The sequence below is a fragment of the Protopterus annectens genome, chromosome 2.part0, assembly GCF_019279795.1.
Source record: "Protopterus annectens isolate FY-2018-M chromosome 2.part0, PAN1.0, whole genome shotgun sequence".
Taxonomy (NCBI): domain Eukaryota; kingdom Metazoa; phylum Chordata; order Ceratodontiformes; family Protopteridae; genus Protopterus; species Protopterus annectens.
This window is the reverse complement of record NC_056728.1, coordinates 1,676,246,213-1,676,270,304: the sequence shown is the minus strand read 5'-3', so window position 1 is coordinate 1,676,270,304 and position 24,092 is coordinate 1,676,246,213. Positions and strand designations below refer to the sequence as shown.

Sequence of the window (24,092 nt, the reverse complement as noted above, 5' to 3'; positions counted from 1 at the left end):
TAACTACAGTGATAGCCCGTTTTCTAAGCACAGTATTCTGGTTGGTTAACTCCTCAAGGAGCACATTATTAGAAATAGCACTTAAATTAAAAGAAGGCAAAACTTGGTTTCCCAGAAAGTGGTACATGTTGTTAAATTACCTCACCGGTAATTTTTCTTTATTTCTGCAGGGCCAAAATCAAAAGAAGTACTTGGAGGAATAAGAAGAATGTAACATTTTATCATTTACATGCTGCCTGTATCCCAGATGCCCACTACTGTATTATTGCACTGGGCATATAACAAGACTTATCTTAGATTGTCATGTTATGCTAACCTCCTGCAGCGGAAGAGACCAGGCATCTCTTATACATCTTCTGTTTCCAGCAGTTTGGTGTAGCACACATCTACTTTACACAGAGGCAGCAACCCATTCATAAAGGCTTATTATATACCAGGATGCTGGACCCTGTGATGTTCTTTTAATAATGATACTGATCAGCAAAATCTCCTCCTCATTTTGTATCATTAAGTACTGCTTCAGAAAATGATTCCTTTGGCACTTGCCAAAAACTGTGGTCTGTTTTCTTTTAAATTACTAAGTAAAAATATAAAAGACTGATAGAGTCATCAGTATGTACACATTTTCACATGAGTGCATGTGCACACACTCATGAACACATGTATAGACACGTATGCATGTGTCACACACAAATACTTTGCACTGTATGTCTAGCAATAAAAGGCATCTGTTAATTTGTAATTCTGCATTTTTATTAAAGGGCTTCTAACAAAATTATAGCAATGAAAATAAAGCGTAGCTGAGGAATGTTTTGTTTTTGTTGTACATTTTCATGAAGGATTTAAATCATCTTTCAGACTAGTTTATATAGCTGGATGCTGCTATGCTTGATTTATGAAACAACACAGCAAAAAGGAGAGAATGGCCAGAGCAGGGGTTCAGCAGGCTGTGTGCAGCTTGCATGGTAGCTTCTGCCCCCTAACAAGCTGCAAGTACAATATGGTGTTCATGATATGCTGCAATCTTCAGCTTTAAGTTCTTGCATCACTTATCAAAGAATGCTAATGCCAGGATTTTCAAAATGGTCCATTCCAGAGGCATCTATTTCATTTGCTAAAATGAGTATGTTGAGACATATTAGACCCCCTCTATAGCACAGTGCTCCTGTATCAGCAATTTGGATTTTAAATGATGTGAATCAACAGCAGTTTGTTTCATCCAAAAGTGTTTCTGTTATATGAAAATAGATATATTTTTTATTATTAACAGGAGATCCTACACAATACACAGGAATACATAAATATACAAGTTAGGGTTGTTTCAATCAGTGTTTATTACAATGCCTGAAACCACAATAGTAGTTAATGGATAACATTGAGTCTGTAGTCTTCTCCTTGGATTCAGGAATGGGTGTTACAAATTAGCATTTTGTCTTTCTGCACCAGTGTGCATGGTAAGTGACAAATATTCATAAAAGTGTCTATGAGAAGCAAGGGAAAACTGTATGCTATATTATTGAAATAAAGCTCTCTAATTTCCCCCTTGTTTTTCATATTGTTGATTCAAGGACTGACAGTCCATGACAGGATTGGAAAACCAGTGTCTCTTGACTGGAGGATGTTATACTCTAAAAAGTGCATATGGAACTCGTTAAAGGGTCCATAAACAATATACATGTAATTACCCCAATAATAATAATGGCAAAGAAAGGACATAATGTACTTCAGCCCTGTACTTTAGTCATCATAGATATACAGTAGCAGTCAGAGCACTGGACTGAAACTTCTAAGATCTACAAAGTGCAGTTGGTTTAATTTTGTAACAGTGGAATTAAATTTAAAAATCCTGTCTTTATTAACAGTTCATAAACAGTTGCATTTGATTTTTTTTATTTATTTGTTGTTTTTTTTTGTTTGTTTTTTTTGACAGAAGCACTTACCTCAACATTCATCTGCAGTGTTTTTACCTTCAAACCTGCATTGTTTTGCCACTCCTGTGGTCCCTAAGGATACAGCTTTGACTTCTAGCTCTAGTGATTACTGGAGGTGGCAAGGGGAGCAGAGGAGGAATTGAGGATGCATGACCAATTTGCTCCTTTTTGGTGAGAGAGAGGGGAAGGGCATTTGCAGGGTGTTCCAGTGAGTTAAATCTCCAGTAAAGGCCAGAAAAAAAAAAACACCTATGTGGGGGTAAGCAGTACTACAAAGAGACATCTCTCATGGAGGCAGGAGCATTTCTCATGTAATACATTTCCATATCCAACCTCCTCATCTGTGTAATGAATATGAATGAAAGGTATGGTTTGGGAATCTTATACCAGATTGACAATACCACATGAGTAAGCCATAGTTCTAGTCTCCATCCACCAACACTAAGTAGAATGTCTCCACTCAACTGGACAAGGTCCTACTTACTGAGATACTGTGAGGCAAGACATGAATGCATTCCTTGTGACACTGCATTACAGAGCTCTGTTGTCTGGTCTGGAGACCCTCCCAGGAAGGGGTAGAGCTGGGACTGGTCGCATGTACAATGGCCATTGGGGATAAATAGAGCTATGATCAAGGAGGAAAGATTGAAGTCAGTGATGGCTCTATTTGCCAAAAAAAGTATGCAGTGTACTGCAGAGCTTGAGGGGGATACCTGCTATAAAAAAAGAAACAAAAGAAAATGGTTCATCTTTTATATGGCCATACATGTTTGCACACATATACACATACTAATACACAAACACACACACACACACACACACACACACACACACACGCACGCATGCACGCACACACACACACACACACACACACACACACACACACACACACACACACACACACAATTATTTCTTTTATATTTTGCTGGTATCATCAGATTTATACTGTTTTTCTGCTTCCTGATTAGTTGCAAGGAGCTGTGCAAAGCTACACATTATTCTGTCCCTGAGTAAGGTGAGACAAAATAAAAATTTGGGTTTAATTTTCAAGTACAAATGTTCCTGTTTTTCCTAATGGTTTTAATTATTTGACTACTATGTGTGTTTGTTTGTTTGTTTAGAAGAAAACACAAATCAGTTTGATCGACAACTTCTGAAAATGTCATATCAATGTAAACTTCCCTGTACATGTTAAGAAAGGCCTTGTCTGGAATTATGCATTTAGTTCTAGTTCAGAGAATAGCAACAGTGTTGATGCTGAAAGTTCTGCATAAGAGTTTACAAGAAGAAACATCAGTATGCATGCCCTAAATAAATGGATAGGAGAAGAGATTCTTTGAAGATATTTTAAAACATCTGAATACTTATTAGTACAGACTGAAATTTCTGCAGATTTTCTCTCTAATGTTTATGTTGTTAAACCAAAGAAAGCAGCATAATTACATAAAGCTCATCAAATTTTTTAGACCTATGGAAGCATCAGTCCTTGCTGAGACTGTGGCGGTAATGAGCAGTTGAATCCTTTCCTCATATCTACTGTTTGTAAATAGAAGATAGATAGTTTATTTGTTGCTGTAGCTGCTTATGAGAAAAGGCTGCAGGAAGTGAAACATAAGATGCTGTTGAGGGATTATGCGGACTTTAAAGACGGTAGAGTGTTTTCTTGGACGAAAAATGATGGTTCGTCTCATCCACCATGTCCACTGAAAGATACAACAGGTGTTCTACCATCAGCTAACAATGTTTCACAAGTTGGAATGACCATCATAGCACTGGTAAGCTTACCTTTGGCTGTTTCTAGTAATGTAGCAGGTAATGAAGATATTTATCTAAAAACTGTGCTGTTCCTTCGACCTCCTCATCTACTAATACCCTGAATGCGTCAGCAAGGGATGGTGGATTAGGCAGTAGTACTAATACTAATATGAAGAAACCCATCTCTTTTTTAGACCTACAGTTGCCAGAACTGGTCAAAGGAAAAAGTCTGGAGAAAAGGGACTGCTCCAGCAGTGGCAATCAAACGTGGCAAAAGAGGATGCAGGCACAGGTCCAGCTAGAGCTAGGACCATCGATCCAGAGCAAAATTCCTTGGACTTAATTTTCAATATTTCCTCCCTTACTTTGACAGATGAACAACTTGTAGTCTTAAATAAAGGGCTCTCATTCATACCAGGTAAGAGTTCTGTGCTGAATGACGATCTCACTGACTTGAGAGTCTTTTTCCAGAAATGTACCTCTGAAAGCCCTTTATGGTAATGTACCATTTTTAGGTACATCTTTTAGGAAACCCAGCCAGTTTATCCCTGTGAACACACCATTAGTGGAAGCATTTTTGAAAATTTGCGAACATGATAACAGAAAGGCCTTAGACCGTAAACATAGGAGGTCCTTCTGTAATCTAACTGGCTCTGAGTTTCATGCTCTGCATGAGGTGATGCTGTTAGAACAGCTGCAAATTTGACCAGCAGACAAAGGTGGAATTGTATTAAAGGAGACTGAGAAATATATGGACAACTTGGTTTGCATGCTAAATGATACCTCTGTCTACAGTAATCTTGGGCCAGCTGATGTTAATACTTTGATTAAACTTGTGCAGACTGTTGTACATGAACTGCTTATGGAGGGTACTATCGGCAAGGAACTCTAAGAATACATTTTGATCAAGTTTCCTACTGTACCGATTGTATACGGCCTTCCCAAGGTACATAAATCTCTCAATGACCCACCCATGAGATCTATTGTGTCTGGTCAAGGGTAGGTCACTGAGCCACTATCCATCTTTGTTGATAGGAAACTACATCCTGTAGTTAACAATACCAGCAGCATCTTAAGGGACACTAGACATTTTTTAACTACTTTATTTGAATGGTCTGATGATTTTGTGGGAACGGATTGCACACTTGTCACCACGGATGTTATGTCACTGTTTACTGTGATTCCTAACTGTGAACACTTTGATTTTGTTAGTTCTTTTCTGTTTAAATATTGAGGATATGACCATTCACAGATTCCTTTGCTCTGAGTCCTATTTGACATGATTTTACAGTACAAAAGTTTGTTTTTAATGACCAGTTTTATTTACAGAAGGTGGGGGTAGCCATGGGCACTATGTGCTGCCAACAGCTATGCCAACTTAGTTATGGCTTACTGAGAGTCTGTGTATGTGCTGAATGACAGTAACTTTTGCTATTGATTTGTTCATTTCTATGCTCATTTTATGGATGACTTCTTTATTTAGATAGGCTCATTGACCCTTCTTCATGACTTTATGGAATACTTACAGAGCACTACTGACTTTTTAAGTTTTACAGTGCAACATTCGCAGATCAGTATTGACTTTTTGGATGTTCGAGTTAGTAACTGAATGAAGGTCTGTCCACTTCATTGTACAGGAAGCCATGTAAAAAAGTAAATGTTCTACACAGAGAAAGTTTGCACCCTAACTGTGGTCATTAGAATGTGTTGAAGGGTCAGTTCTACAGGCTTGCCAGATTGAATAAGGATGACAATGTTATGTTAGAATCCTTTGCAATGCAGAAGGAAGAATTTCTTTTAAGAGGTTACTCTGAGAAAGAGATTGATATGGCACAGAACGAGGTACTTAGCTATAAGGGACATTCTGCCAGACCTCATTTCTCTACTGGGAGTAAAGTCATGTATTTTAATTCAGGTATGGATAACAAAGTCAGACTTTGCTTGACTTATTCAAATGATGTCAGTTTAGTCTGTGATGTGGTAAAAGAAACTGTCACATTTTTACCACTGATGAGAAGTTTATGGGACTTCTTGGTGAAACACACAGTTTTAGCTTCAAGAACAACCAAGCTCTGAAAAAAACTATTATGTTACAAGCCCCTTACCAGCAAGGGACATGTAACTTCAGATAGGAAAGGGACTTTTCCCTTTAGGTCTTGTAACATGTGTAAAAATATTAATAGTATGTGCAGTTATGAGAATGTTTCAACTGGTCGTATTTATTATTCTAACTTTTATGCAGACTGCAAGAGTACAGATCTTGTTTACCTTGCTACTTGAAAAGTATGCGGCTACTACTATGTAGGGATGACTAATAGAGCATTAAAAGACAGGATACTTAAACATAACAACAATATTCTGAAAAAAGATACCAGGAATGCTCTAGCTAAGCATGCTTTAGCAAATGATTCCACTCATTTTTTTTGTTTTCTCTGTGTTAGAGTTAGTTACACCCAACACTAGACTTGGTGACATCGGAACAAGAACTGAATGCAGAGAAACTAAATGGATTTTACAGTTACAAACTGATCGCTACAGAGGTTTAAATGGCACTGTCCCTTTAAAGCCTGTTCTGAGATCAAGGGGCCTACCTCGTTGAAGTCTGCTACAGTGTATTTAAATGCTGCTTAGTTAAACAGTAGATCTGATGAAGCGCCTGTGATGAGTGTGAAAGCGCTACTGTTTTAGTTTTTATTTTGTTTATCGTTTTAATAAAGTGACTGTGTTATATTCCACTGTGCTGACTGGATTCTCATTCACTAGAAGTTTGAAGTTTCTAAGTCTCCCATGCCAGGCTTCCACAGAGTTTTGTATGCAAGTCACATCAGATAACACAATGTGAGACATGCTATGAAAGGCAGGAGGAAAGAGAGGAAGGATCCATTGAATTTTTGATAACCATGTCCTGTACTTCTTAGTTCTTCCCTGGACAAAGTTGTACTTCATCCACTGTAGTAATCTAAAGGCACTGCTGGGGAACTTGTCTTTCAACTGATCAAATACTGATGCAATTTCCTCTGGTGCCAGGAAAGCTAGTACCATCAGTTGCTTCAGAAGTAGTTGGAATTTTGCATTTTGGCTGTATTCTGTAGCCAAACCCTGAGCCTGTACATGGCACCAGATTATTTTTCCAAAATGGAAGAGGCAACCTTTAGTCCCATTTGCTGAGAAGTGTTATTTTACTGCCTTAATGGCTGTTCTTTAAAAATCAATGACTTCATAGGCTGGATACAGTGTCACTCCAATGGTCTCAACCACCTAGCACACACTGTTCAGCAATGTTTCATAGGCATCTTCAGATTTTCTGCTCATCAGAGCATACACAATAGGTAGCATTATGGCATTAGTTCCTGTACTAACCTTTCTATGAGTAGCATACAGTTATTTGTAAATAGCAGCTCTGGTTTGAAAAGTGCATATTCATTAGCCAGAAATTTGACAGCTCAGGATCAACAAGGTTCTGTTGTGTAGTCAGCAAAAGCATGCAAATGCTACCATCTTCATTATAGGCTTGTTATACTACTAAATTTCCCTCTTGTAAGGAGATCCACTTCTGAGATGGTAAGCAGTGGTTTTCAGGATGTCTTGTCAGGGGTTGCAGCCTTCCTCCTGTTAATCATCTGTTTCATGGCTTGTCTGGCTGGTAAATGCTGCACAATCCTGGAGTCAGCTTTAGCAGTAACTACATTAATAATTGCTGATGGCTCATCATTTGTTTAAGAAGACAAGGCTTTCATATCATTCATAAGTTAACCATTTTGGACACTGACTGTATTAGGAGGATGGTGGTGCTGGCATGACTTCAGCAGCTTCTCTTCCTTCTCCACAGTTACTGTAATAACTTATCCATGGCACTTGGTTTTACTATTTAAAGTACAGCACCAGTACCTCTTGCCATTGGTCTTTCATGCAGTATGGTACGCATAGCCATCCACAATTAATTTTGGCTTTCCACTGTGACTTACAGATGTCATATACACTTCACCATGAACATGAGGACACACTAAAGCTGCTGAACACCTTGGTAAACCTTCAAAACCCATTTTCTTCTCAGGAGGGTCTTCCACCAAGTGAACATTCTCCATCTTCTCTTTCATCACTCTGTTCTTGTACACTCTACCACTCTACAGATGTTCATCGTATTGATCACAGCTGCAGTAGCATTAGCTATATGGGTTATATCCTACCAAGGATATAACAGCTGGCCAGCTTCCAAAGCTTCAGGGCACCTTCCAAGCACCAAATTGTCAGGCAGCTTGGGCTGAGCTAACTAAAAGAGGTTAAGTTGTCTATCTCGCCTTCATTCTTGCTGGATGGGTTCGGAGCCGACCTCGGCTCCGACTCGGCCACTCTAAAAGCTCGAGAGTTGGTTCCACCGGCTCGAGGCTCCCCTTATATCCCACAATGCTAGGCGTGAGTTACCTCAGATCTCGTTTGCCGCTACAGCGATCGAGGTGTTGGTTTTCTACCGGTTCTTGGTAAGTGACTTTCTTGTAAAGTTAGTGTATTAAAACCCCTTTAATTTTAATATTTATACTTATTTCCCTTAGTTTAGAGGAATTCTTATCCCCTTTCTTAAAAATTCCTGTTTTTTTCCCACAAGAACTTTAAGTTCTTCCCTTGGGCCTACAGGCCTTTTTTCTTTCCCTAGTGGAGTGTGTGTATTATTTTTTCTTAATTTAAAAAACCTAGCTAGTTGTTTTATTTTAAGCTAAACTAGACAGGGTGTAATCAGTGTGTTTGTGACTGTGTGTGTGATTGCACCTTTGGGATGTCTAAAGAAGCAAAGGTCTCCGGATTCAAGAAGTGTGATGCGTGCTGTCAGAAAATGTCTCTGACAGACGCTCACACTTCTTGTGTCTACTGTCTGGGACCTTTGCACCTGCAGGACTCCTGTGCTGTTTGCCATGGCTTCAGCCCCAGGGTCCTGCAGGAAAGAAAAAATAAGTTAATTCTAAGAGGCTTACTCAAGCCAGAGGATTCCCTTACTGTGTCTTCAGGGAAGCCCTCCAAGGCATCTAGGTCTTCGGCTCCGACAACTGAGCCGAGACCTAAGGCTTCTAAACCTCTGCCTACATCGGCTCCGGCTGGAGCCGATGAGTCTCAGTCCACAGTTTCTGTGGTTCCCTCGGCTCCGGCTGGAGCCGAGGTATTAGAAATTCCCATGTCGGCTCCGACCAGACCTTCGGAGCCGACAACTAGGAAGAGGTCCAGGTCACCATCCCTTGGCTCCGTTCATTCGGCTCCAGGATCTCCCCTGCTGTCTGAACGGAGCCATAGATCTCACTCCTCTAGGTCATCGAGGCTGTCGGATCATGACCTTCAGAGGGTAATGAGTCGACTTCTTAAGTCCGAGGCACTGGCCCAGATGCTTCAGAGCCCGACTCATCAGTCGATGCCTGCCCCTGTCCATCAATATATTCCTCCTTCGACTCTCTTGAGCTCGGAGCCGGGTCGTGTCGGAACCGAGACTGTGATAGCGCCGGAGCCGATACAATTGTCTTCGGCTCCGTGCCGCTCCGATTTCTTCCTTGGAAGAATCTCGGCGCCGGACTTCCCTCGTCGGCTCCGAGGGTGAGTGGCATCGGACCCTTGTCCGACCCCCTCTCCTCTCGGTGCTTCGGGCGCTGGTGAGTTCGGCTCCGACATCGACCTCGAGCCATCACTGTCGGTGCCGAGGGAGGTTCTTAGCTTCTCGGAGCGGGACCTCTGGCTTTGCCTGACAGGGGTGCATTCAAGTCATGCGGAGTGTGTTAGAGCCTGGCTCTACTCCACAGTCGGCTCCGTCCGCCCCTCCCTCTACGGTGCCTCAGGTCAAGTCGACTCACTCCCTCATCCCGGACCGCAGAGAGCCAGCTCCTCAGGAACCCCCTGTGGGGATTTCATCCTCTTCCGAGGCCTCTCCTGATTTGGCAGAAGAGCCCCTCGGAAGAGGAAGTGTAAGAGGAAACACATTGACTCACCTGAGTCCATCACATCTGACACAGATTTAGATGATTCTGAGGGTTCCCCCCCGTTCCCCTTCTGAAGATGTCTCATTTGCAGACATTCTAGAGATCCTGAAACAAGGGGGAAAGTGGCCAGCCCTCAACCCTTCGCCGGATGAATCTGTGTATCTTGAGGCGTTTGGCTCTCGCCCTTCCACCTCCTGGGTGTCCCCCTTTGACCCCTCATGCAGGTGGTTGCTAAAAAGGCATGGACGGCTCCTGATTCAGTGGACCCCACTCCCAGGAGACCCTCCAAATTCATAACGGCACCAGCAGACAAACAGTTCTTGACAAAAGGAGTCTCTGTGGATGCTATGGTGGTAGCTGCTGCCACTAAGAAGGAGCTAGCTGATCCTTCAGTACCTGTCCATCCGCCTAACAAGGAATCTAGGTCCATGGACAGGTACGGGAAGCGGATGTTCTCGTCAGCGACATTTACCATGCGTTCGCTGAACTACCTATGCCATTTCACTCGTCTTCAAAGGGACCTGATTAAAGAAGCGAGTGAAATGTTAAAGGACCCTACAGCTGCGGGTTTTCAGGATAAGATGAACACTCAGCTGGCTACCCTTAACTCCATAACCAACTCCTCCATGCGCCTTCTTTCTTACGCGGCTGATGGAGCGAGTAGGGCCGCAGGGACAGGTGTGGCCTTACGTAGGCATGCCTGGATGCGGCTATGCAACTTTGCGGACCCCTTCAAGACGTCTTTCACTAACTCCCCGTTTGATGGATCATCTCTCTTTGGTCCTCAAGTGAAAGAAACCTTGACTAGGTGCGAAACTGATGGCAAGACCCTTTCTGCCGTCAGAGTCCGTTTTTCTACTCCTTCTAGGCCTTACCCCAAAGGCCAGAAAGGTGGAAATATGTGGTTCCGTAAACAATCTCAAGGGACTTCGCCTGACGCACAGAGTCGTTTCCCCGCCAGAGGCAGAGGCGGGAATAACAATGGTAGACGACGCCCTAGGGGCAGGGGGGGTCCGCAGAACCAGGGCAATCGGGAAGCCTTCTCTGACAAGCCCTTTCAGCATCCCTGAGGTGTTGCCCGACTGCCCACCTTCGGAGGCAGTCGGGGGAAGATTGCCACTGTACCCAGAAGCCTGGCTATCCCTGACTCAAGACAAATGGGTACAGTCCGTCATTTCCGAAGGCTATTCTATCCCCTTTCTTCGCATTCCAAACCAATCAAAAAAATCCCTTCCAGATGTTCCACCCGCTCAAAGGGATCTAGCGGTTTTGGAAATTTCAAAACTGCTTGCAAAAAGAGCAATTCAGCCAGTTCCAGCAGACCAGCAAGGATCCGGAATCTACTCAAGGTTCTTTTTAGTTCCAAAGAAAACAGGGGACTGGAGACCAATTTTGGATCTCAGTATCTTGAACAGATCAGTCAAGAAAACAAGATTTCGGATGGTCACGCTGCAATCCATCCTTCCCCTTTTGGGCAAAGGAAACTGGATGTGCTCTATAGACCTTCAGGATGCATACTATCACATAAAAATGAACAGACGCTCCAGAAGATTCCTCCGCTTCAGGCTGGGAACCAGTCATTTTCAGTTCAGGGCCCTGCCCTTTGGTCTCACCACTGCCCCCTGGGTGTTTACCAAATGCATGGCAGTGGTAGCTTCTCACCTGAGACGACAAGGATTCCAGGTGTTTCCATATTTGGACGACTGGCTCCTCACAGCTCCCACCAAGCATCTCCTTCTGATGGCCAGGGATTACACTTTTCGCATTTGTCAAAAGTTAGGCATTTCAATAAATTGCAAAAAGTCTGTTTTGTCGCCTTGTCGTACTATTACTTTCATAGGTGCAAATCTAGACACAGTAGACATGTCTGCGAGACTAACACATCAGAGAATAACAGACATTCACAAACTGGTCTCACTTCTTTTCAACAACAACAGAATCAAAGCCAGGTTAGTTCTGAAGGTGTTGGGAATTATGGCGGCGGCCATACCTCTGCTTCCATTAGCCAGATTCCACATGCGGATCCTTCAATGGATGCTCTTTACACAATGGTCATACCAGCAACTTCCAATGTCCCACACCATTATGATCACGCAGGCGTGCAGAAATCATCTCATGTGGTGGATGTCTTCCCCTCAGCTCTTGTTGGGAAGACCCTTTGTTCCACCCTCCGGTTGCTACTCTGACAACGGATGCCTCCCTGATCGGGTGGGGGGGGCATTATCAGGGCAGGACGGTCCAGGGCACATGGCAACCAAACGAACGCCACTTGCACATAAATGTTCTGGAGATGAGAGCAGTGCTTTTAGCGTTGCAAGCCCTTCAAGACTCTCTTCCCTTGGGAACGATTGCAATCCAGACAGACAATATGTCTGTAGTGTGGTACATCAACAAACAAGGCGGAACCAGGTCATACCCCCTGTGTCGAGAAGCACTCAGATTGTGGCAATGGGCGATTTCTTCTCAGCGATTTCTGATAGCAACGCACATCCCCGGGAAGTCCAATCAAATTGCGGACAAGTTGAGCAGAGCTATCCTCATGCCTCACGAGTGGTCTCTGAAAGACTCTGTTGTGAGAGAAATTTTCCTCAAGTGGGGTCAGCCTTGCTGCGATCTTTTTGCTACTCCCCAAAACAGCAAGTGCAGAGAATATTTCACTCTATTCCCTTTACCAGGCCAACCCAGCAGAGACGCTCTAGTCCAAGTTTGGCCCCGGGGACTTCTGTATGCATTTCCTCCCTTCCCACTAATCTCTCAAGTGATACAGAAAGCTATCGCTCAGAAGGCCTCATTGATCCTCATTGCTCCTTACTGGCCTTGACAGGTGTGGTTCCCCTTTCTACATCAATTTCTATTGGAGCGACCGTGGCATCTGGACCTAGTTCCAGATCTTTTGATCCATCAGTCGGGTCAGTTACATCTCTCCCTTCCCTCTCTGAACCTCACTGCTTGGTTCCTCCAGTTCCAACCTTAGCCAAGCTTCCTCAATTATCTCACTCCGTTCGAGATATTTTGATAGCTTCCCATAAATCTTCCACTCGGAAGATTTATTTGAGTAAGTGGAAATGCTTCACATATTGGGCTCAAGGAAGGGACATAGATCCTTTCACTGCTTCCATCCAAATGGTCCTTGATTTTCTAGCTGAACTCTTCCATGCAGGTTCATCTCCCTCTACTCTTAAAGTTCAATTGGCAGCTATTTCTAACTTTCATGTTGGTATTTCTGAATCTGCCTTGATGTCCCACAAGCTTTGCAAAGCCTTTTTGAAAGGAGTTTTTCTTCTCAGACCTCCTATAAGAAATCCTCCTTCTCCTTGGGACCTAAATTTAGTTCTTGCTTCTTTGATTCTTCCCCCTTTCGAACCTGCAGTCTCCTGTTCTTTAAAATTGCTATCATGGAAGACTCTCTTTCTGGTAGCCATTACTTCAGCTAGAAGAGTCTCAGAACTTCAAGCACTCAGCTGTCGACCTCCTTATTTATTGTTTCATAAGGACAGGGTATCCTTACGAACGAACCCGTCCTTTTTGCCTAAGGTAGTCTCGACGTCAAATCTAAATCAAAGCATTGACCTCCTGTCTTTTTCCAGAATATTCCAATAGGTCTGAACAAAAATTACACTGCCTGGATGTTCATCGTCAATTGAGGTACTATTTGGATAGAACAAAACAATTCAGAAAATCTGACCAGCTGTTTGTCTCCTATGCGGAAGGCAGAAAGGGACTTTCAGTTTCAAAGGTATCATTATCCAGATGGCTAACATCTTTGATTTCCCTTGTATATGAAATTAGACACCAAAAGCTGCCTAATAAACCTAAGGCCCATTCCACCAGAGCTTTGGCTACTTCTTTAGCCTTCCAAGACAGACTGCCTATTGACACCATTTGTGCAGCAGCTACTTGGGCTACTCCTCACACTTTCATTTCTCATTATAAGTTGGATTTAGCTTCTAGGCATAGAGCTAACTTTGGTTCCACTGTTCTCAGGAGTCTGTTCCGTTAGGCCACCCGGGACAAGGTGCTAGGGACGGTCCCATCCAGCAAGAATGAAGGCGAGATAGACAACTTAACATAAAGAAGTTATGTTCTTACCATAACGTTCCATGTTAGTTGTCTTCGCCTTCTTCTTAAGCCCCACCCTCCTGCCCCTGGCCTGGACAGACCTAGAGGAGTTGTGATTGTGACCTCTCTTTCTACCACCTCTATACTTTAGGTATATGCTCTGCTGTGCATATTTCCTGGATCAGGATGTAGGTCACCCTTCTCTTCTCCCTTATTTATAGAGGTGGACTTTGTTACTAATTATTCTATTACTATTATAGGCTGGGCCTAGCTTACAAACGAGATCTGAGGTAACTCACGCCTAGCATTGTGGGATATAAGGGGAGCCTCGAGCCGGTGGAACCAACTCTCGAGCTTTTAGAGTGGCCGAGTCGGAGCCGAGGTCGGCTTCGAACCCATCCAGCAAGAAGAAGGCGAGAAGAAGACAACTAACATGGAACGTTATGGTAAGAACATAACTTCTTTATAAGTTTGGACAAAAAGCCCTTCAGAGTTTTACTGCTGCTGAAGAATACACTCTTCTGAGGCTTTCGAGGATCAGCGGTCAGTTTTTCCTTTCATTTGCTGGGCAAATAAGTTCTCTTTGGGGGAAAAACTATTTTCTTAATGTTGTTGATGTTTTACTACTTTCTTCTTCAGGAAAATTATGTTAAAGCTAGGAATGTTTTGTTTTAACAGTCTCAAAACTGTAACATTCTTTTAAATGGACCACTTGCTTTTCCTGTCAGTTTAAAAGTAGTATAAAGTAACTGAAAACATTTTTTTTCTGTGGAGAAATGCTGCTCTGCGGGCTGGCATAGTGAATTACAGTGCGTTTTACTGTGCTTGCTTGGCTGCATTCTCAGAACCCCCCAGATGACATTAAAAATCAGATTTTAAATTCTCCCTTGGACTGAGAGTTAGTGTTCTGCCCTTCTGTTGCAGAAATTATCAAAATGTGTGATGAATAGGGCAAGCTGATCCAGGAAATCTCTTAAGATATTTCAGCCCTCCTATTTCAAATTATCCAAGAGATTTTTTATCTCCTCATCCAATTTTGGCATATAACAGAATAAACAGTCTCAATCATTCAGGTAAATAGACATTTAAGAAAAAATGGCAAAGGGGGTTCAAAAAGAAGATGTAAGTCTCCCAAAAATGACAGCCCAACAAGTCTGAATGGTTATTCAAGACAAATTCCTTCCCACCCTGGCCCCTTTTTCTTCCAGAAAATCTGAATATCTTTTTTTTCTGTTTGACAACAGATTGTTTCAGACAAATGAGTTCTGAAAATCATTCATCAGGGTTACAGATGACAATGGGAGGATATTCTTCCTCTCCAGGTGGTCAGTCCTCATCCTCCAGATCAGACTCTTTTCTTTCTGACTGTATTTAATCACATGCTGTCCCAAGAAGTGATATAATCAGTTCCTCCTCCTTCCCATGGGGGGAAAGGTTTTTATTCAAGGTTGTCCATAGTGCCAAGGAAAAAAATGCCTGGAGATCAGTTCTGGATATTTCTTCCCTAAACCTGTTTATGATAGTGCCCACATTCAAAAATGTGTCACTTCACAACCTGTTACCTCTTCTTCTTTCAAGTTTCCAAATAACACTAGACTTAAAAGATGCTTATCATCACATCTCTATTTGTCCAGACTTCAGACATTTATTAAGGTTTTGTGTGTCTGAAACACATTATCAATTCTCTGCCTTGCCCCATGGACTACACACTGTGCCAAGAGTGTTCACAAAGTGTCTAGTTCCAGTTATAGCTCATTGCAGACCACAGGGTAGCCACATTTTACATATTTAGATGACTTGCTTATCTTTGCAAAGTCTTTTTCAAAGTGTCAGAAATCTCTCTGTCTCTTGGGTGAGAGATCTCCAACACAAGCTATGATTCCAAGAGAACATTCAAAATTCTTTCTTGACTCTCCCATACAGGATAGTGCTCCTGGGATGTCAACTAAACACTGAAGTTCAAAGAGCTTTTCTTCCACAGGAAAAGAGTAAATCTTTATTTAGATCTCTTTCTGAGGTTTTTCACTGAGACTTTGGTCACTGTGAGGGAATACCTCAGGATTTCCGGTGTTATGGTATATGTGAGTCTCACAATACCCCTGGCAAGACAGACACCACGTGAGAAAAATACAGTAGTATCTGAACTCCATTTGGTCCCAACATCAACACCCTTTGTTTTCAAGTCACAGTGTTGGGGTTTATCAGAACAGAAACCTTTTGTTGGAGACAACAGATATCCTTAAATCAAGGTCTCCCCTTCTCCATCCCTGCCCCAAAGCAGTCAGTCACAACAGATGATTTGGACTTTGTTTGGGGAGCAGTTTCAGGAGGCATAAAAGTGCAGGAGGTATGAGACACCAAGTACAGATGCTAGCACATAAATATCAAGGAGAAGCTTAACCTGTTCAAGGCATTCAAATCTCTGAATTATCTTTGATTTCTGAGACTTCTTCAAGTGATTACAGACAATACCACAGTAATGTGGTACATCAACAAGCAAGGGGGTGTCAGGTCACACCCCCTTTGCAGACTAGCCATGTTAGCTTGGGATATAGGTATATATTACCATATTGGGTATATTGGAATATGGCATAATCTCACTCTACAGGCATTCTACATTTTTTCAGAGCAAAACTGTGTGGTAGACAAGATAAGCAGGACCAAAGCAGTCCATCACAATTGGAAACCAGATTGGGGGGGGCTTCCAAGATTTGATCCATCCGTGGGGAGTTCCACAAGTAGACCTCACTGTCTCCTCTCTGATCAATTGACAGGCAAGATTCTGTTCCAAGGCTCCATGCAAAAAGGCCTGGAAGACAGCTGCCTTTTCTTTTCCTTGGATAAGAGTGTTTCTGTATGCTTTTCTACCATTTCCACTAATACCCAGGATACTTTTGAAGATTCAGAAGGAATCCTCAAAGTCAAAGATCACTGTGACGGCTCCATTTTTGCCTAAGAAACTGTGGTTCTTCCTTCTTTTGGAAATGTACAGGGGCAATTACCACAAGTTTCCTCACAGACTGAATCTACTCACATAAGAACAGGGGTGTTTGATACACCCTGACATGAATCATCTTCAACTGACTGCCTGGGTGATAAGGTATTAATTCCTTTTAGGCATCTGTTTACTGAAAACATGCAGCAGGTACTAATGGAAGCAAGAGAGCCTGCTGCTAGAAAATTATATATTAGCAAACGGAAAAGGTTTTCTAGCTGGTGCCAACAACATAAACAGCACCTATTCAGATCTGATTGTTCTGTGGTTTTACATTATTCTTGTGAGTTGCTATACTATTTATTTTATTTATTTATTTGCAGTTGGTTTACCAGGATAGTCCATTGGGCCTAAAAGAACCCGTTTTCAATGGAGTCCTGGGGAGAAAAGCTCCAAAAAAGAACAGACATACAGAATATGTACATACACTTGAAAAAGCTCTTAATGCAAACTAACAGACAAGGTGAAAACAACAGAGCTAAGCTATTTATACAATGTAAAAGAGAATACAGTCATTGCTTTTGCATTTGAGGTACATTCAAAAATGCGAAATATTAGATAAAGTACAAAAAATGAGAGGTGAGTTAGGGCATTAAAGAGGTAGGATTATATTGTTGTATAGTGTGGTTAGATTTGAAGAAAGTAATAAGTATATAGGCTTTGTTGAGTAGGAAGTGAATGAATGGAGGATGAAGGATGAAGGATGAAGGGTTCCATATTTTTATGATGGATGGGAACAAGAGCATTCCCATTGGGACGTAAGATGAGTATGAAGAGATTTTTTGAACGAATAAAGATTAGAGATGGTACGAATGGACGGTGGGAGTGAGTTCCAAAGACGAGCTATGTTAAAGGATAGTAGGTTTTTGCCTGGGGGGCGTTTTGGTTTAAGTATTTCTAATAGGTTTTGATTGTTTGACCTTAAGACTCTATCAGGTAAGTGAAACTTAAAAGCAGAAGACAGGGAGGGACAAAGAGAGGGGTTGTTAATGAGCTTATGGGCTAGGGTAAGCTGAATGTAATTGAGCTGATGTGGAAGTTCAAGCCAATGTAGTTTTTGGAGAGAGGAACAGTGATGGGTGAATGACCTGTGGCCATTGGCGAACTTGGCGATTTTGTTGTAGCAAGAGGAAAGTTGTTTCTTAAGAGAGGACTGAATATTAGTTAGGAGAGGTGAACCATAGAGAAGGGAGGGAATAAGAAAGGAAGAAGACAGAGTGATTTTAGAGGTCTTTGTGAGGTATTGATTGTGACGGTAGAGCATACCCAGCTTTTGGTGGGTTTTTTTAATATTTAGGTGTACGTGGGAGTTGAAATTAAGCTGGTTATCAATTTGAACACCAAGTAACTTAGTTTCAGATACGAGTTCTAGGGTTGATTTGTTTTGACTAGTGATCAGGAATGTGTTTGTATCAAAGGGAGTAGTTTTAGAGGGAGTAAATACCATGAGTTTAGTTTTAGAGGCGTTGAGAGCAAGGTGGTTTATTTTCATCCAATGCTCAGTAATTGAGAAAGCTTCTTGTGTGAGCTTTAGAAGCTCAAGGGTAGATGTGGCAGAGCAGATAATGGTGGAATCGTCAGCATATTGGATGATGTTAGAGAATGGGATAGATTTATGAAAATCGTTTATAAAAATGTTAAAGAGAAGAGGACCAAGTATGGAGCCTTGGGAACCCGGTGGGGTACTAAGAAAAGAGGAAGTGGCCTTTTTCCATTTTACAGCTTGGTGTCTGTTAGATAGGTAGCTGGAGAACCAGTTCACAGAGGAGGAAGAAAGGTTAAGTTTGGAAAGTTTAGTTAACAGCGGGCTGTGCGAAATGGTATCAAAAGCCTTAGAAAGGTCAAGTAGTAGGGTAGAGACAATATGGCCGAAATCACAAGCTTTATTTACAGTTTCTAGATAGGAGAGGAGGGCTGTCATGGTGCTATGATTTGGCCTAAAGCCATATTGTGTAGGTGTGAGAAGGTTATTGTCTAAAAGATGTGGTAGTAGTTGAAGTTGAACACATTTTTCAAGTAGTTTAGAGATGGGGGACAAGATAGCAATGGGGCGGAAGTTGTTAACACTGCAGTTATTACCGCCTTTATGAAGGGGGATGATAAAGGCTTGTTTCCAGAGTTGGGGCACTGTACATTCCAGGATTGAGCGGTTGATGAGAATGCTTATGGGATAGGCAATTGCATCAGCAGCAATGTTTAGGAAATATGAGGGGATATTGTCAGGTGCATTAGTGCCGGGCTTCAGTTTTTGAAGTAGTTTTTTTATTGTAGAAATGGGTATAGGTTTTAATGAGAATGGAGCAGAGTGGGGAGAGAAAGTATTTGATGTTGGTGAGGATGATGAGGACGTTAGAGAGGGTGAAGAGTTATGGGATATAGTTAGAGAAGATGGGAATGAGGAAGGAAGAGAAGTGCTTGGTGAACATTTGGCAGGAGAGGGTGAGGGGGTATTGGATGGTATGGTAGAAGTAGGAAAAGAGGAAGTTAGTTTGCTAATAGAATCAATGAAGAAGGAGTTGAATTGAGTAGCCAGGTCTAGATCTGGGGCATTTGGGTCGGGGGTAGGGGTGTGTGGTCTGCTAGGGTTAAGGAGGGTAGAGATTCCTTTCCAGAATTTCTGTGGATTTGTTTTATTATTGTTTTGGAGGGTAAAGAAGTAATTTTGTCTGTCAGAGATAATAAGCTTTTTGACTTTATTTTGGAGGGTTCTGTATTCAATGTGGGAATCAGGGGACTTTCTTTTCTGATAAAGTGCCCAGGCTTTGTCTCTAAGGCGCATGGTTGCTAATGTATTTCTGGTAAGCCATGGGGCAGAATTATTTTTTATTTGTTTTGTCCTTTGGGGGGCTTGGGAATCTAGTATTCTTAAGAATGTAGAGTTAAAGTGGGAAACAGCGTCTTCTAAGGGTAATGTCCTAAGAGTGTTCCAATTGATTGCTTTTAGAGAATCTGAAAAGGTTGTTGGGTTGAAATTTTTGTGGTTGCGTGTGGTAATATAATTGTGGGGGTGGTGAGAGATACAAGGGAGTCGGTAAGTGAAGATGGGCATATGATCACTTAGAGCATCGGGAAGAGTACCACTGTCAGAGTGATAGTGTGGGTGTGGCCTTTCTTGTTCCTCTATCCAGGTTAATTTAATAGCCATTTCCACATGTCTGTCCATGGCTGCTCCTCTTTCAATGCAGTCTCATATCAAAATGCTCTTAAAAGGTGTTTTGCATAAGAGGCCTCCAAGATAACCTATGGCCCATCCTTGCAATCTTGGTTTTGTATTAGAGAAGTTAATACTTGCTGCATTTGAACCAGTCAGCCTGGCTAACATGAGGTTGTTAACATGAAAAACAGTTTTGCTGATTGCTCTGACTGCTGCAAGAATAGTATTTGAGTTGCAAGCTCTTATAAGTGAGTCAGTCCTACCTCATTTTCCATAGGGACAGGGTTTCTTTGAGAACTAATTTTTTTTTATGCCTAAAGTAGTATCCCAGTATACTATAAGCCAAACTTTGCATCTCCCCATTTTCTTTCCTGAACCTAAAACACAGGCAGAAAGGATACCTCATACCTTGGATGTCCACAGACAACTTAGGTACTATCTTGACAGCAGTAAATCTTTCAGCTCTTCAAATCAATTGTTCATTTCTTGTGAAGATAAGAAGAAGGGACAGCCTGTGTCAAAACAGACCATTTCCAAATGGCTGCCTAAGGCTAGTATCTTTTGATGTTAAGTTGTCTATCTCACCTTCATTCTTGCTGGTTGGGTTCGGAGCCGATCTTCGGCTCTGACTCGGCCATCTTCTGAAGCTTGAGAGCTACAAACTGGCTTGTGGCCTCCCCATATCCCATGATGCCTGGCGCTAGATACCCAGATCGCATTTGCGCTTCTGCTGCGAGGTTGCTCTACTGGCTCAGGTTGTATAAAACTTCTATATTGTCTTTTTTCTGTCACAATTTAGTAAATATTTAGAGCAGAATTATCGTTTAGTTATTTCCCTTATTTTGTGTAAGTTTCTGTAGCTGAATCCTTGTCTTTTCTCTGCAGAAACTCGTTTTACTTAGAAAGTTCCCCCTCCCCCGTTTTCCTCTAAGGTTTTCCATTTAAGTTAGAGGATAACCTAATCTCTAGTTGTCTGTTTGAGTTAGAGGATAACCTTTTTCTTCTCTATCTATTTCTTTATAAAAAAAAAATCTTTTCTTATTATTACTGTTAGTTTGGCTATACTTATTACAGTTGTTGGTGTACTGTCAGTTCTGGTAACTTGTAGTGTATTGTTGTTGTGTTAGTACCTTAACCTTTGTGTGAGTGTGTTTTTCCTTTGGGCTTGCCTGTCAATATGTCCAAGGATCCTAAGCCATCTGGATTCAAGAAGTGTAACTCATGCTGTCAGAAGATGTCTCTGACAGATTGTCATACTTCTTGTGTTTATTGTCTGGGCTCCGTGTACCTGCAGGACTCTTGCTCCATTTGCCATGTGTTCAGTCCAAGAGTCCTGCAGGAGCACAAAAATAAATTGATCCTTAGAGGTTTACTTAAACCTCAAGATTCACTGGCTAAGGCTCAGCCTGTGAAATCTTCCAAGGCACCTAAACCATCGGCTCCCAGTTCGGAGCCATCGTTGGGTGAATCTGTACCTTCCATTTTGGCTCCGGCTGGAAAAGATGCTCCTCCCTCTCAGTCGGCTCCGATACACTCTTCGGAGCCTTCTGAGAGTCGAAAAAGGTCCAGGTCTCCCTCTCTGGAGTCGATACGCTCGGCTCCAAGATCGCATCTGCTCCAATCGGAGCGTAGTCATTGCTCATCCCACTCTTCTCGGTCCTCATGACTTTCGGACCATGACTTGGAAAGAGTGGTCAGCAGACTGATAAAACCGCAGGCCCTGGCTAAAATGTTGTCCAGCCCCCCTCACCAGGGGTCAGCTCTGCCCACGTCTGCAGGTATTCCTCCTCTGACTCACCCTTTGAGCTCGGAGCCGGAGTTCATGGGGATTCGGGTCGTGGAACCGTCGGCTCTGATACCTGCTCCTTCAGTTCTGTTGTCAGCTCTGATCACTTCCATGATTCCGTCCTTGGAGGGATCTGGGCGCCGGGACTCCCTTGTCGGCTCTGAGGAGGTGAGTAGCATCGGACCCTTGTCTGACCCCGCTCTCCCCCTCGGAGCCTCGGCTAAGGTGAGTTTGGCTCCTACATCGGCCTCAGAGCCTTCCCCCTCGGTGCGGAGGGGGATTCTGATTTCTTCTGTACCGGATCCCTCTCTCCGTTCTGATTGGGATGCCTTCGAGGTGATGAGGAGTGTTCTGGCCCCTGATCCAGTGCCACGATCGACCCCCTTGCCTCCTCTCCCTATGGTGCCTGCGTCAGCCTCTGCCTCTCTTCCAGACCCCAAGCGTGGGGATCCAGCACCCCAGGACACCCCTTTGGGTGTATCTTCCTCTTCTGAGGCCTCCCCTGATCATTCAGAGAAGCCACCTCGTAAGAGGAAATGCAAGAGAAAGCATGTTGACTCCCCTGAGTCTGTCACATCAGATACCGACTTACAGGATTCGGAAGGGTCCCCGAGGTCCCCCTCTGAAGATGTCTCCTTTTCAGACATCCTTGAGATGCTTAGACAGAGGGGGAACTGGACTGCCCTAAACCCTTCCGAGGGTGAGTCTGTATTCCTGGACGTGTTTGGATCCCGACCTTCCACCTCCTGGATGTCTGCACCTTTCGACCCACTGATGTCTGTGGTGGCTCGGAAGGCATGGTCAGCTCCAGACACAGTGGAACCAACCCCAAGAAGACCAGCAAAATTCATTACTGCACCACAGGACAAGCAATTTTTGACAAAAGGTGTCCCCATTGATACCATGGTGGTAGCGGCGGCCACGAAGAAGGAGTTGGCTGAAACTTCTTCATCTGTTCATCCCCCTAACAAGGAGTCTAGGACGATGGACAGATATGGGAAGCGGATGTTTTCTTCAGCGACTTTTACCATGAAGTCTCTGAATTACTTGTGCCACTTTACCCGTCTACAGAGGGATCTCCTTAAAGAGCTTGGAAATACCCCTCAAGATCCATCAGCTGAGGGGGCCCAAGCCAAGGTTGCCTCCCAGCTGGCGACTCTTAATTCAGTGGTTAACTCCTCAATGAGGCTCATTTCTTATGCAGCCAATGGGGCAAGTAGAGCCGCAGGCACAGGCCTCGCTCTGAGGAGACACGCTTGGATGCAGCTTTGTAACTTTGCGGAACCTTTCAGAGCATCTTTCACCAACACCCCCTTTGATGGTTCCTCTCTCTTTGGATCTCAGGTGAAGGACACCCTTACCAGGTGTGAACAGGAAGGCAAGACTCTCTCTGCTGTAGGGGTCCATTTTTCCACTCCTTCCAGACCATATCCCAAGGGTCAGAAGAGTAGAAAGATGTGGTTCCAGAAATCCCAGGGAGCCTTGCCTGACACATGTGGTGAGTTTCCCTCTAGGGGCAGAGGAGGGAACAATAACAGATGCTGCCCTCGTGGCAGAGGGGGTCTGCAAAATCAGGGCAGCAGAGAATCTTTCTCTGACAAGCCCTTCCAGCATCCCTGAAGGGTTGCCCGGCTGTCCACCTCTGGAGGCAGTCGGGGGAAGATTATCACTGTACCCAAGAGCCTGGCAAGACATAACACAAGACAAATGGGTACAGTTTGTTATATCCAGAGGTTACAAAATTTCCTTTGTTTGCGCACCATTCTTGCCGAATAAGTCCCTTCCAGATGTTCCACCCAATCTAAGGGATCAAGCAGTTCAGGAAATTGCAAAACTGTTAAGAGAAAGGGCCATTCAGCAAGTTCCAGCAGACCAGCAAGGATCCGGAATTTACTCAAGGTTCTTTTTGGTACCAAAAAAGACAGGGGACTGGAGACCCATTTTGGATCTCAGCAGACTAAACAGGTCTGTACAAAGAACCAAATTTCGGATGGTCATGCTACAGTCCATTTTGCCCTTCCTGGGTCAGGACAATTGGATGTGCTCCATAGATCTTCAGGATGCATACTCCCACATCAAAATGGACAGGCGCTCCAGAAGATTCCTGTGCTTCCAGCTGGGAGCCAGCCATTATCAGTTCAGAACTCTGCCTTTTAGTCTCACCACAGCCCCCCAGGGTGTTCACCAAATGTATGGCAGTAGTTACCGCTCATCTGAGATGGCAAGGATTCCAGGTGTTTCCATATCTAGATGACTGGCTCCTCACTGCTACCACCAGACATCATCTTCTGCAAGCCAGAGACTATACCATACAGACGTGTTTCAGACTAGGTATCACTATAAAGTTCCAAAAATCTGCTTTGTCGCCTTGTCAGTCTATCACCTTTATAGGCGCAAACTTAAATACAAAAGACAGGTCAGCCAGCCTTCCACCAGACAAGGTGTTAGTCATTCGGCA

The 24,092-nt window shown here is 43.2% G+C and overlaps 1 protein-coding gene across 1 annotated transcript in view; it reads left to right on the top strand.

Annotated features, from left to right (window-relative positions):
- The window catches only part of FHAD1 (forkhead associated phosphopeptide binding domain 1), a gene marked incomplete at its 5' end in the record, with an annotated part of 2,130,934 nt that extends 2,130,126 nt beyond the window's left edge, over positions 1–808 (top strand). Inside the window, one exon of the mRNA XM_044060429.1 lies at positions 171–808. Within this exon, the coding sequence (XP_043916364.1) occupies positions 171–203 (33 nt within the window). The remainder of the gene's footprint in view (positions 1–170) is intronic.
- Between the last annotated feature and the right edge of the window lie 23,284 nt (positions 809–24,092).